This window comes from Vigna radiata, chromosome 4, assembly GCF_000741045.1.
Source record: "Vigna radiata var. radiata cultivar VC1973A chromosome 4, Vradiata_ver6, whole genome shotgun sequence".
Classification (NCBI taxonomy): Eukaryota; Viridiplantae; Streptophyta; class Magnoliopsida; order Fabales; family Fabaceae; genus Vigna; species Vigna radiata.
In genome coordinates this window covers 5,333,806-5,348,724 of record NC_028354.1, presented here as the reverse complement: position 1 = coordinate 5,348,724, position 14,919 = coordinate 5,333,806, and the positions used below count along the sequence as shown (strand labels likewise).

The following is a 14,919-nucleotide window of genomic DNA, read 5'->3' as shown; positions in this document are numbered from 1 at the left end:
TTTCCATTGCTAGGAACAGTAATAGTATTATATGCCAACCATGAACATGGCCTCTTAATGAATCATGATTCTTCGGGCGCAGACTTGCTAAACAATTACGAAATTATGAGTATAACTATTTAATGAGATTCCTAAAATGACATCCTTTTCATTAGTTTTTGTTAATGATAATTAAAAACGTGTTAGGCATTGTAATGTTAATTATGATTCTGTCATGTGTGCATCTTTGGATTATAATACATAATTATACTATTATTAGTAAGATTATGCAACCTGTGAATAGGTAGAATATAAAAGAGATATTAATTGTGTCTGTCACGTACAGAACTTCAAATCAGCATTTTCTTTTTGCCTTTTTAATTAGTTGTATTGTTCTGTTTAACATTTTCACGTTACACAATGAAGGATTGATAATAATAACAATGGTGGATTACTACAAAAATATAACAGATATTTTACCCTTTTTGTCATCAGATTTAGCTCAGAGGTAGTTAATTAGGTATCTCTCTTTCATGGCACAAAAATGGAATTATCCTCTTGATATTCTTTAATTTACTTTACGTGGTGGGAATAAATGCGTTGATATTCATGCAATGCATATCAAAATGTTGCACATGGACTAATTAAATCAAGGTTCATTTATAACTCATTTAGTGCTCAACCATATTTTTAAACAAAATTATATCTAAAGAAGATATTACCGAAAAAAAAAATATCTCCCATTACTGAAATTATTTAATCCCATGATTTTTTTCCGATTATTTTACAAAAAAATGCTTTAACGGACATTTTTGCAACAAGAAAAAGATTCACATAAATTAGCATTTTTGTAGCATAAAAAATAAATAAATATATTGAATAAGAACAATACAAGAAACCAACAAAGAAAAAATAAATAAAAAGTGTATAATTTAACACTTTTATCTACTAAACGATATGTGTCCAAAAAAAGATCATGATATTTATCAGCTCAAGAAAGACAATCCAAACCAGAAAAAAGAAAAAATCAGATTCATTGTAAAATCAATATAAAAACATTAAAGAATCATTTAGTTTCTATAGCTATACGAGCTTTATTCTTTTACACTTTTTTGTTGTTGTTTATACCGTTTCTAATATTTGTATTCATATATGCACGTTTTTATTTTTGATGTTATCATATGAATTCATAAAGATGGAAAATAATATGTAGAAAAACATATTTAAAGTTTTGTAAAATTATAATAGCTAAAAAAGAAACCAAACTTTGATGAAATTAGGTTATTATTTTCATCAATTCAGTTTGTAAGGTGATGATATACTCTAAATTGATTTATACAAATGGTTTAATAACCAGTGACAAAGATAGACTCGATAAATAGTCTTTCATTTGTTTTTTTAAATCCAAGCTCGTGTCAAAGTTCATCTCCTACTCTGTATTTGTTATCGCGTTTGGAGTTATATGCAAAAAATACTTAAACATTAAATATAATAAGAATTTAGAAGTACTAGTAAAAAATGTATAATTAATATATCACAATTCTTTAAATATTTATAGATTTTTAAATGGACTTCAAATTAACACCAGTTACAATCCAAGTAGTAATAATTTTGTTGAATAAATTTAATGTAACCATTCTTAACATAAATCTTTCTTTAATCCAACTAATTGGCTCATCAATTAGATTTGAATGTAACAGTCATATTATACAAATATCACAAAAATAAATTTTAATATCATATGAAAATTTATTTTATGGTTTAAATTCTTTTTTGGTCTCTAACTTATGAGTTAGTGTTCAGTTTAGTCTCCGCTTTTAAAATTGTTAATCTTTGGTCTCTAAGTTATAAAAAATGTATCAAATCAGTTCCAGCCCTTAACGAAATCAATGAAATATGTATCAAATTAGTCTCATCTGTATTCTTTCATACTTGTGGACTCTTTGAAGGTGGCAAAATATCCATATCTGAATGGCAACTTGGTACATATTTCATTGATTTCGTTAACGGCTGAGACTGATTTGATACATTTTTTATAACTTAGGGACCAAAGGTTGACATTTTTAAAAGTGTGAACTGAACTGAACACTAACTTATAACTTAAAAGACAAAAAATGATTTAAACCTTTATTTTATTCTTAGTTGATGTGTTATTCCCTACATATTTATCCATTGATTTGATTGTGATTTTTTTGTTCAAGTTGCTTTGAAATTAATGGGCTTGTAAGTTGCATGGTGGATAAAAACGTGGAGTTGCTGCAGCATCCAACAACCCACAAGAGAAGTGGTCAATTTCAGTTTTAGTGTTCTCCAAGTACATTTTAAATAATGAACACATTTAATTTTTCTCCACCCATAGCCGAACTATTGGATGAAACTTCAATTATTATTCCCTTCCTCCAACCTATTAATTTTTCATTTTAGCCATAACAAAGGATATATAGATGTATTCTAATAATTTAAAATCTCACAATAAGATTTTTTCTTTACAATATTAAAATTAATAGAAGACACATTTCTTTACAGAATCTAGAAAAACTATGTATCATACGTAAAACAAAAATAATATTTTGACACGTATGTTTGTTTTTCACATTCAAATAACACAATAGATTCTACTTTTTTTAATATTTATTAAAAACGAAAGGATAATTTTAGAAAAAAAAAATTGAGAAATAGCGTGTCAATGTATGAGTGTCATATAAAAAAATGAAAATGAAAATTATCAAAATCACCATATATTTACTTGATTAATCTAATTTCAGTTTTTTTTAAGTTGTTCTAGAAATAATTTAACCTCTTATTTATGTTCACCTATAGAGAAAATAGATTTTTTTTTCTGGGGGAGTACAGGACGTATTTCGACATGTTTCTTTAAAATATATGTATATTTTCTAAGCTTTAAACCTATATAAGTATTTGAATCCATGGATTTTGGTCTAAATTTTGGTTAAATATATTCAGTGGTCCCTATTTTTACTGATTTTCTTCAATTAGGTCTCCGTTTTTTAAAAATAATCAATTTAGTTCCTGAATTTGAAAAATCAAACCAATCAAAGACATCCCGTTAATTTTCTTGGACAGCGTTAAATATAGACCAGTGTTTCTTTTTTCGCTTAAGCTAAAAAGACAGGTTCCAGGTTTGAAAGATCCCATATGGTTGGATGAAGAAAACCCTTTGCACAAGTGCAAAATCATCTTGTTCTTGGCTGCATTGACATTGATGATGACCCTATAACTCAAGTTCTCTAATGAAAGAAATGTCGTGCTCATGGCATATGGCTGAGGATTATGTTCATGTTAAGTAATAAGCCTTCTCAAAGCTCATTTTATGTTGATATGTGCACCCTGCATTGTCATGAGTTTTTAATTGACATTCATTTCCATCTCAATTTGTTCCATGTCAAGCAGAAAAGCAGTTTTATCGTGGTCACTTCAGTGAGGAGTGGTGAACTGTCAGTGTACAAATTGATCTAGTTTTACTGTTCTAGTCCAAAGTTGTGTACTCACATTAGCGATGTAAATGTTAATCCAGTGGTATATCCCCCTATAAGATAGGGCAGTATTTGAATTTAACTTCAACTTCAGAGTGCTTAGAGGCACCGATACTGAGTTTTCATTTAAAGCCCTTATGCCTTACATCAACTGATGAAGGAAAATGCTTTGTAAATATTGAACTTTTGGTTAGAGTACACGTTATTCATTTTACTGAAAACTGCTTTGGTTTTTTATATCAAATCCCATCTCCCCTTCGATCAAATAGCCCTTGGAGGAATACTTATGGCATGCTTGGATAGAAGAGAAATAAATTACTAATGATGATGTTATTTTTTCTATTTGGCTAGAAAGATTGTGAAAGTGTAAGGAAAATAAATGTTAATTTATAGAAACAATTTATTTGTTCTTTCAACTACTGTTTAGATTTAAATTTTGAACTTTTACTTTCTTTTTGTTGTACCAAGCAGATTAAGGTAAGCGAAAATTTCAAAACTGGAACATGTTCTTTTAGCTTAAGCGAAACTTTTTAGTTTAAGTGAAAATTTTTAGTTTAAGTGAAAAAAGGAAACACTAATCTATATTTAACGTCGTTTAGGAAAATTAACGGATGTCCTAGATTAGTTTGATTTTTCAAATTCAGATACTAAGTTAATCATTTTTAAAAAAACAGAAACATAATTGAAAAAAAATCAGTAAAAATAGGATCACTGTATTTAACCTTAAATTTTATCTAAAAAAGAAATATAAAATTATTATATTTAGTTTCTATTAATGCGAGTTTGCATATCAATTAAGAAAAAGAAATTAAGGGGAAAAAACAAGAATTCGTTTGAATGTTATAACTGAAAACAAACCCTGTCTTATTAACTGCTAATGTATTGCTTTGTACGACAACTACTTATCATGCATTTATTTCTTACATAAACTTATCTGATTGTAAGATGAGAATTTTAGTTGTACTTACTCCTGTATGTACTACTAAGTAAACATTGTGAAATATTTAATTTTTATATTCTTTTGAATATATGCTGTTTATTTATTTAAAATAAATATTAATACTAAATACAGATTTTGAAATTTACAATTAAAAATAACACAAACTGAAATTCAAATTTAGTTATTCATAGATTAGGAATAGCTTAACACGTTACGTGTATTAATGAATACTTTTCTGTGTCATGTGATTCTGAATTATTTAAAATTGAAAAATTATTTATGAACTGGCAAAACATTTATATTAAATGCAAGAAAATACATAAAGTATTGAAGAAAAATATTTTTAAATTAAACAATTTGATAATACAAGCACTATAAAAAAATTTAGAATTATCGATGAGATTTTATTGATGAAAATAAATTCTATGGTTTTCTCTTTTCTTGGTGGCAACGCAACTTTAACCTCTTTACATTGGATATCGCTTCTTGCACCACAAGTATACTAAGTACGCCCCACAATAAAAAGGAAAGAAAGGGCAGAGCTTAAATATCCTTCGTCGACACCGAAATTTCTAACTGCACCCCATAGTAAGAGGAAAAAACTTAAATATCTTTCGTCAACACTACTGCAAAGGAAGAAGAGAGAAGAAACACATTAAAAAAAAACGCAGAAAAAAAAATTGATCTACAACTCATGTAGGGATGTTTCGAAAAATTCATTCCCAAAAAAACAGTAAATACAGTTTAGAAAGTTTGTTCTGAAAATTTATTTCCAAAATATATTTAATCGTTTCAAAAATAATAATTCAAAAATTTTACAATGGAAAGTTGACTTCGTAAAGTTTCTAGAATAGAGTGTTTTTTTCTATACCACCTCATATTTTTTGTTTGTATTTTCACATTCTAAAAATAATTTTTTTTAACGGATTTCAAAATTTTTTAAAGTATTCGAAAATTCTAATAAATTTTGAAATTTGTTAAAAAAAATTCTTTAATAAATTTCAAAATTCATTGAAATTTTTTTTCAATAAATTTCAAAATTTGTTAAAAAAATTTTTAAACTTCAATAAATTTTAAAATTTATCAAAAATTTAAAAAATCTTTTAACAAAATTCAAAATTCGTTGAAATTTTTTTTTCTTAATAAATTTTAAAATTTATTATATTTTTTTTCTTCAATATTCGTTAAAAAAAAAAATAGAATGTAAGGTTCTTTTGGGAATGCGGAAGATAATTTTGGAATTTTGAAAAGATATGGAGCATATAATTAGAAGCACCAAGTAAATGTAGTTTTTACTTATAACACCGCTATATAATTAGATGCAAGGAAAACCCAAAAATGACCAAACATCAAATGTAATGTTCTTCATGCATACATAGGCACTTTCTTCATTTATCTCATTTTGTTTCTTTCTGCACCCCATGTACAAATTGAATATACACCAGGCTTATCCATTTAAAATTCTATAAAAGTTTATCCATTTAAAATATGAATTACGGATTTTGAAAATCTTAAATTAACAAAAAAAAAGGAATAAAAAATGATCCAATTTCGTTAAAAGTTTATGTCATTTAATTATATAAATAAAAATTGGGAAGTTATAGTGACTTATTTTCTTATATTTCTTATATGTGGTGTGGACCGTGAAAATTAAAGCACTGAGTCCGAGTCAAATCAAATTAATAATCATTAAATTACATGAAGTTACCCGATTTATTTTAATTTAATATTAATTAATTTAATTTAAACTAATCCCTCCAACTGCAAACAAACAGAGAAATGTTAGGTACCCCTATTTTCTTATTAAATTTCTATAGCAACTTTCCACAATTTCTAAACCAATTAACCAAGCTGTGGAAAAACTTCTCCACAATATAAAAAGTCAGAATATTTATACTTGTATTTATGTTCATTATATAATAGGAGTTTTTGTTTATAATTTCTATCATCATTATTTTTTCCTTACAGCAAAATTAAAAACTACTTCTAAATTTCGAAAAATTTAACTATTTTTTTTTATATATCTAAACAAAATTATTCATTTTTTAAACTATAAAATCATAATTTGGAACAAATTAAAGTCCTGAGGGAGAAATATTGTGTTTATTTTTTCTCAGATTTTTTTTTATTTATATTTTGAATTTGTAACAAAGTATTGAAACTTCATCTTCAATCTTGTCTCCTAATAAATACCATCGTTTTGTTATATTTAATTATGCACTTACAGAAATTAAGAAAGATAAAAATTAACCATATAAATACTAGGCCTAAATTAATCGTTCTTTGTTTATGTCAATTTCACTTTATACTTTTATATTTTCAACTACAATGTTTTAATGCAGTCAAAACATAAATTCTTTATAAACACTAATAAATTATATATATATATATATATATATATATATATATATATATATATATATATAATTAGTTTTAATATTTTTTTAATATGTATAAGCTATCATCAAATTTTGTTTAGTTAATTCAATTTAATAATAATTTCTCAATATATGTGAATTTAATGAAAAAAAAATACGTGTTTACTATGCATATATTGTCGTTTTGTTTATAAAATTAAACAAGTATAGATAAATAGAATTACTATAATCATATAATCAATGTGTTTACATATTTATTAAAATTAAACTAGTTATATACTACCTTAGTTGTTGATTTATCATCTTGAATATTGAAATTGAAGTTCAACTTGTACATATATTAATTGTGAGAGAGATTGGAAAAGGTAAATTTAGTAAAATTATTTTAGAACAGAATAAGTGTACTTATTTCATTACTGTTAGGGATAGGTTAAAATATCTATAAATTTAAGACAAGATTAATATTATGAACTATTTTTTAATATTAGTTAGGTCTCATAAAAGGGCTAGAGAAATTAATTATTTTTTTCTTCTAAATCACATGTATTTTTACCGAAATTAATTTTATTTCAGCTAAAGAATGGTTATTGTACGGTGACGTTGGATATTTAAAAAATTATTTTATATATAACTATCTCATATATTTAAACATGGTCTAAGTATGAAAATCAGATATAAATTCTGAACAAAAATTATTATTGAAATCATGTTAAATTTAGCATACGATAAAAAAGTTACAATTTTAATTATGATAAATAAACGTTAATAGTTCAGAGTGAAAGCAAAAGTTTAGTTAATCACAAGTTTTCAAAGTTCAAAGGGCGCATTCAATCAAATACCTCCAAAGATTTTACTCTATTTTTCTAAAATTTTCTAAAATATCTGTTATATTCTCCACTAAAACGTGATTAATTTTTAATAAAAAGAGAAAAATCTTTTGATCAAATTTTTTTATTAGAATTCTCATTCTTCATTAAAATATCTCACGTTTTTGTTTCTCGGATCTCAACCTTCGAAGTTCTCTACTTTTCTCCAACTTTCTCTCATCTTCTTTCTCCATTTTTTTTCAAAGAGATCCATAAATTACATTGTTCTTGTTGGAGATCAACTTCTCCTTGTTGGAAGTCATGTTCTTGTTGTTGGATGCATTGATAACCTTTTGAAAAGTATGTGAAATCGTTTCAAATAGTAAAAATAAGTATAGAGTATCCTTTTCTCGAGAGAATTGAGTTACTTTATCTAATTGAAATTATTTATCAAAATCAATTTAGAAATGATAATGATTGAATTCATAATTACTGAAATAAATTGTAATAACAAGAATTTTAAATATTATGGTTGAAAATTTAAAAGAAGCTTCGAATTGAGTTTCATTAGTCATATGAAGATAAAACTCTTTATAATATATTATTATTTCATTCAAACATTCACATCAAGGCATACTAATGTTAGAGAACCTTTGAAGGAATACGTCATTATGAGGTCAATGAAGAGATATGTGTTTATGCATTCATTAAAGGAATAACATGTTTGAAAAGTTATATATAAATAAAAGTAAAACATAACAAAGGTTAGATATTGAGTCTCATGCTAATTGAAGTTGGAAAAATAACGACTAAGAAGCAAACTAGAGAAAAAAAAAAGAAAGTACTCACTCATAAAAGAATTAGAGTACCCATCAAAAGGACTAAAATTTTAAGAAACGGTTTATTTTAACTTAAGAGCAATGTGTAATGCTACTCCATATGATCACCAATGTGACTATCTACATATTGAACCAAGTGTCCTCACTTATGACTAAGTGAGAGCTATTGAAAATATGAATATTTGAAACAACTATATTAGAGAAATAACTATATGACAAAACAAAATGCATGTTATGAGTATTTATGGGAAGAAAGATTGATTGAGGCATTTTAAGCCTATGATTACTTATCAAGTTTCAATCTTTTGAATTCTCAACAAACAATAATGTTTTAAGGTTAAGAGTCTTAAAATTATTAATGAATCATGTTCTATCTCTAGATACAAACACCATTTTATACTTTGTCTCCATTATAGGTTACAAAATATATTTTCTAACACGTCAAGAAACAATAATCAAATTACGAGTGATCAAGCCAAACATTAAGCGTAAAACAAGATACTAACTTGAATTGAAAAAACATATGTATTAACTACACAAAAACACAAAAGAAAATCAATTTATCACATATAATATCAACAAATAAGTTTAACTCTTCTTGGTGGAGAACTTAAGTCTACAAATTTAAGAGATATGGAAGAAATTAAAACCAAAGAGAAGGAGACCTTTTTCCCAGGGCACCTAGTAGTTGCTCCAAACTCCAATCGCGTCTCTCACTCACATCTCTAACTTTAACTCATAGTTCCTTTTCCTTTTCAAAAAATTGTCTCAAGATCCAAATAGATTTTTGTATTAGCGCTTTAATATTTAAGCTTAATGTATTTTTTTATTTTTTAAAATTGTTACTATGAGCTTATAGCCGACCGATCGGATATGGTGACAAACTGGATGGAAAGAACCGAACGGTTAACATGCAAGAAAGTATCTCATAGCTGCTCGGTCTCCCAACAAGGGTTGAACAGAATTAAAGCGCAACTAATATTACAACGGGCTATTAATGAGTGGTTAAGGTTTGCATTAATGATCATTAAGAATAAATTAATTGGTCATATTCTTATAAACTCTATAAATAGAAGACTAATTTTAAGGTAAACTCACTTTTTTCCTTAATTGAATTATTATAGACCTACATAGAAAGATTTTGATTTGAGCATCGGAGTATATTCTGTAGGTCACTCCCCATATCGATCGGTTGCACAGAACGAGAGGCGGAACGAACATTCTACAGACAGAGAAATTCTACACATCGTCCCATTTCAGCATAAACAAAAATAAATATAGTTTGTTTATGTTTTATGAAATATAGATTTTTTTATTCATGATTTTAGTGTAACTTTTTTGTATTTTTTTATATTAATAAAATTTCCTGATGATATATGATAGGTTTTGAAAAGTTAATGTAACTCAAATATTTGATGTAACATAAACTTATTTATAATCCGATTTTCCTTTTCTTTTGTTAGTTATAAATTTATATCATTTTAAATCTCATAGCATTTATTTATTAAACATGTTTGTCTCAAAATATTATATTATAGAAACTTTATCTACTTAACTAATTTAATTATAGCTTATTTATCTCATTTACATATACGAAATATAAATGACATATTTAAGAGACAGGTAAATTCTTGGATGATATGAGGCTAGTAGTGGTATCTAGAGGGGTGATAGAGGTTATTATATAAGGACATTTTCAGCTTATAGGTGAATACGTAATGTTTTATATAATGTAATTAGTCTTTGTATTATTATAACTTGTTAAAGATAGATGAAATAAAATGTTAAAGACTTGTAGTTTCTCATAATAAATGTAGATTTTCATAATACTTATGAATAGTTATTCAAGTGTTAAAATGTCAAACTAATTTGGATGCAAAAGTTTCATAGTGGTGCAACCCAAAAGAAGTCAGCATTTAAAAAAAAAAAATGAAATATGTGAGTTTAAATTACAAAATATACTTTATCCTTCCATGGTTGGGGGATTATTTCACTTAAAACTTATTCCTTAATCGGAAAAAGTAAATTAAAATAAAATAAACCCACATTCTTGCCTTTACCGTTAATAAAAAAACAATAAAAACAATGTGTGGGCCCAACCGAGTGCGTGCTCCAACATCACCGGCGTTTATAGCGATGCGGTGGAGAAGGAGCTGTCTGCGACGACGAAACGCAACCCGTTAAAATATTTGAGATATTTTTTTCGAAATAATCGGGCGAACAACCGAAAACCGCATCCGGCCCGAGCTGATATTTCTCAAAAAACACTTTGTATATTGGTTCAAACTTAGTAGCTATCGATGCTTTTATTTCGTCACGCAGATTCGGGTCGGGCACGACCCACGAGGACTGTGCCCTGCACGCTTCACGGAATGCGGACATGAAACTCTCGAGAATTGCCCTCGCTTGTTCCGCCGTTGGGTTTTCCGGGGGAGTTGATAAAACCTTGCTCCATCCAACGCCCTCGTACTTGGAAACGTACTCTTTCACCCTCAGCTCGTGTTTCGTTAACCAATGTTCGCCTAGGATTAACCCTAGGTTCGAGGTTCGCACTTTTACGACGACGTATTGCATGTTGTTTGCGAGAAACAGGTAGGAGAGCGCAACCTCTTTGTACAGTTCCGCTTTGCCGTCGAGTTTGCAGAGGAGCACCAATATTAGCCACGCGATCCGTTCCGCTATCCCCGACGAGCGATTCACTCCCTCGCGATCGCAACTACGGTAGTAAGACTCCGGCAACGGATTCTGCGGCCAATCGGCAACTATCTCGGCGAGCGCGTCCTTGTAATCGGCGAGGAACGCGATGTAGTTCATGACGTAGCGCGTGACTGGGTGGATTCCACCTCCGGGAACGGGAATCCTCGAAGATTCCTTGTGAATCGCGGATTCAAAGTTGATTAACATCGTCCGAATGGCTTCGCCAAGCCTCGCCTTTGAAGCGCACACCTGTAATATGATGGAGGAGGTTGATTCGGACGAGAAGATGGACTCGATTTGTTGCTGGTTTTCACAGATCGCGTTGTACAAGTCCAGCATCCTGAACATTTTCTCTGTCGTTTTCTTGCACTTCGCCATGTTATCTGGAAACCCGAACAGCGTCGCCGCGCCATCTCCGCAAATCGCGGCAAAACACGAGTCCGCGATCTTCCTCTCCGCCGAACCGAAGACGTAGTCGCAGAGCGATTTCTCGCCGCGAAACAGTGTTTGTACGGCAACCTGGACGGAGTTCACCCAGCACTTAATCTTAGACTCCAGAACCCCCCAGTCCATCTTCTGAACCTGAGAAAAACTCAGCCTCTCCACTCCTAAATGATACAGCGCCTCATCCACGATCGATTTCCTCATTACGATATAAATCTTGACGCACTCTTTGCTGTATCCCGCGGAAACCATACACTCCGCAATGGCTTTCAAATCCGCCATGGCGACAGTGGATACCGAGCCGCCGGCGAAGCGGTACTCATCCTCTGAAAAATTGTCTTCGTCCTCGGAGACACTGCTGCTCCGTCGATCGGTGGAAATGACGGATTCAGGATCGAGATTGTCCTTGTTTTCGGCTAAAATCCGATAGAATTCGGTTTGGAGCCTCTTCATGGCGAGTTGCATTAGGAATTGCGCTTGAACGAGGCTCTCGGAGGAGGAATCGAGTGCAACGAGGTGATGCATAGTGGACTGCAGACTCGTAACGGCCTTAAGGTACTGTTTGGCTTCCTGACGCGTGTTGCTGAAAAGAGGAACGGTTGCAGATTTGAGAGAAGAAGTTTGGTGAGAAGAAGGAATAAGGTCCCATTTGGAAATGATAGAGCGTGCAATTTCAATGTTTTCGTCCAATAAGGAGTGGGAGAAGGGCTTTGCGGAAGGTGGTGATGCTGATGTTTTAGAGAGGAATAAGCTTTTGAGTCCCATTTTCGGCATTTTAGTTGAGAACAGGGCAAGCCAAACGCCACTTCAACCAAATAATGAGTTTGCGTTTTGATTCCTTTTTGGCGTTTGGCTTGGTGTTGGTTGCTTTGATTTCAGCTTGGCGGGTATTTATAGACGTCAATTACTCCAAGATTCTATTCCTTCCTCAGATGAAAACGAGGAAGGTAAAGGCATGATGATAGCGATTGCAAACCAAACGCGGTATAGTATATAAATGTACAAAATGTTAATCTTTTTTTTTTTTTCTTTCTTTATTTTTATTTTTCTTCTGAACGAGTGACCTGGGAGGGAGGGAAACTTGTGGTTCACAATTCGCAACTTTGGTTTCAAATTAATTTCTAAAGCAGCCATCATCGATTAGAACAGAAGCATGGGATATTTATCCACATCTCATTATCAATATCAATGATTTTAATGAATAAATTTACTTTATATATGTTCATAAAACAAAACAAATTAATTTATGTTTATATTTACTAAAATACCTCATAATTTAAAGGATAAATTTGTCCACCAATGACTATCAAGAAGTTTCTGTTATGCTATATATCAACGAGTGAGTAGATGTATATACTCACATACAAACTTTAAACAAAAATAAAATAACTTATTCATATAAAAAAAAAAGTTGTATTAATATTTTAAACTAAAATTATTATTTTAATTTTTAAATAAAAGAGAAAAACCAACATTCATTATTTAGTTGAAATTAGGGAGTGATGAATAAACAAGTCTTATAACACCTACTTTCAAGATTATTTAAATACGAATTGAAGATCAGAATCCTTTTTCTAGAAAACTGCATTTTTCTAGTCTTTTAATTATACATGTACTCTGAGTTCCCAAGTCTTCCAGATTGTTCTTTACATCTACCTTATTTAGATTATTATAGATAGTAAATTTTGACATTAACATGTTTTAAATAAAAATGGTTGGAGCTTAAAAGGATTTTTTTTTCCAAAGAATAATTATTCAAAGAACTAAGTTAAAAAATATATGTTTGGTTATTAAGTAGAAATATTATTTTAAGATACGTGAAAGAACTGATTTTATTAAGTTCATTTAATAAAGTTTGAGTTAAATGAAAGTAAAAAGTATTTTAAAAAGGATTTTAGATAAGTTTTAAAAAATTGTTCTTTTTTTTTCTTATATCTTTTTTATTGATTGTTTATGTTTTTATTAATCATATAGGTTAATATAGACTAATCATGATCTCGATGAAGGTAAATTCTTAGCTTTTTATAATGGTTTTTCTTTTCTCTTTTTCTTTGTATGTGGGATATTTATACTTTATTTGTCTGAATTAGTTAAAGAATAAAATATTTCGATAATCTCGGCAAGTGAAGATGATAATTTTATAGATTAAATTTTTGGAAATTTTGTATGAGTGCTTGAATAATTTCTATAGATTTTAGGCATGGAATTGCTCTTACATAAAAATTAGAAGCAAATAATCTACATGTGAAATTGTTTTGATTTATTTGTGAGGGAGATATGTTTTAATTTGTTATAATACGTAATTCACTTTGTTTATGTGATGTTTTTGAAATATCTAATAGATTTATATAGTTTAGGAGTTGAGATTAAGGTAAGTTTAATATATATTTTTTCTTTCAATTTTTATGTGTATTTTAAGAATAATATTGTGACAAAGTTTTAGATTTTAAAGTAGACAATATTTAAAATGTAATGATTGATCATAACGATGTTACTTGACGAACTTAAAATTAAAACATTGATATCTTATGCAACAAAAATTTTTCTACCCCTCCATTAAGAAACAAATTTTTATTTTTTTATACACTTTTATTTGAAACTTGTGTTTCGATGTACCTTCACATCATTTAAGAGTTGATAACTATTATTTAAACATGACAGTTATTATTAAGACAAAACAATGGTGTTCGACTTATTTTGATGACTTGAATGTCAATATTGTTGGTTAATAATAATTTTCATTTATTAAGTTATAATTTGAATTAAATACATTAAATCAAACATTTTTTAGAAAACCACCAAATATCGATTGAACACATGAATAATGAAAATTTATGACTTAATATTAATCATATCATTTATACAATAACATGATGTTTGTTTGATGAGAGAGTGTATATTAATTTGAATCTTTACTATAAGTCAAGAGCTTAAATAAGGAAGAAAATGTATCAATTAGCTTTTTAAAAGTTAAAAAAATATGAATTCATTCAAACAATAAGATATTACTTAATATGTGAGTTCATAACTTAAATAAGAATGATGATATATACTCATACATTGAATATATATATATATATAAACAATATATGATTAGGATTGAAAAAATATTAGCTTACCTTGCATTGACAATCCAAACCCATAAATTAAAAGATTAAATGTAAAATGTTAAAAAAAAAACTCTTTCATCATATTTTCTAAAATAAGTTATGATATTAAAGTATCAATACTACTTAAAATGTCAAATATATATAGCCATACTTATAATAAATTACTCTTATATAATTAATTATTTCTATAATTATAATTTATAAATCAAATAGAATGTATAGTGTATAATTC

General features: G+C 28.6%; 1 protein-coding gene across 1 annotated transcript; it reads right to left on the bottom strand.

Moving 5' to 3' along the window:
* Positions 1-10,106: 10,106 nt before the first annotated feature.
* Positions 10,107-12,807, bottom strand: LOC106758868 (exocyst complex component EXO70H1). The gene has a single exon (XM_014641869.2). The coding sequence runs from the start codon at positions 12,349-12,351 to the stop codon at positions 10,555-10,557; it is 1,797 nt and encodes a 598-aa protein (XP_014497355.1). The 5' UTR covers positions 12,352-12,807; the 3' UTR covers positions 10,107-10,554.
* Between the last annotated feature and the right edge of the window lie 2,112 nt (positions 12,808-14,919).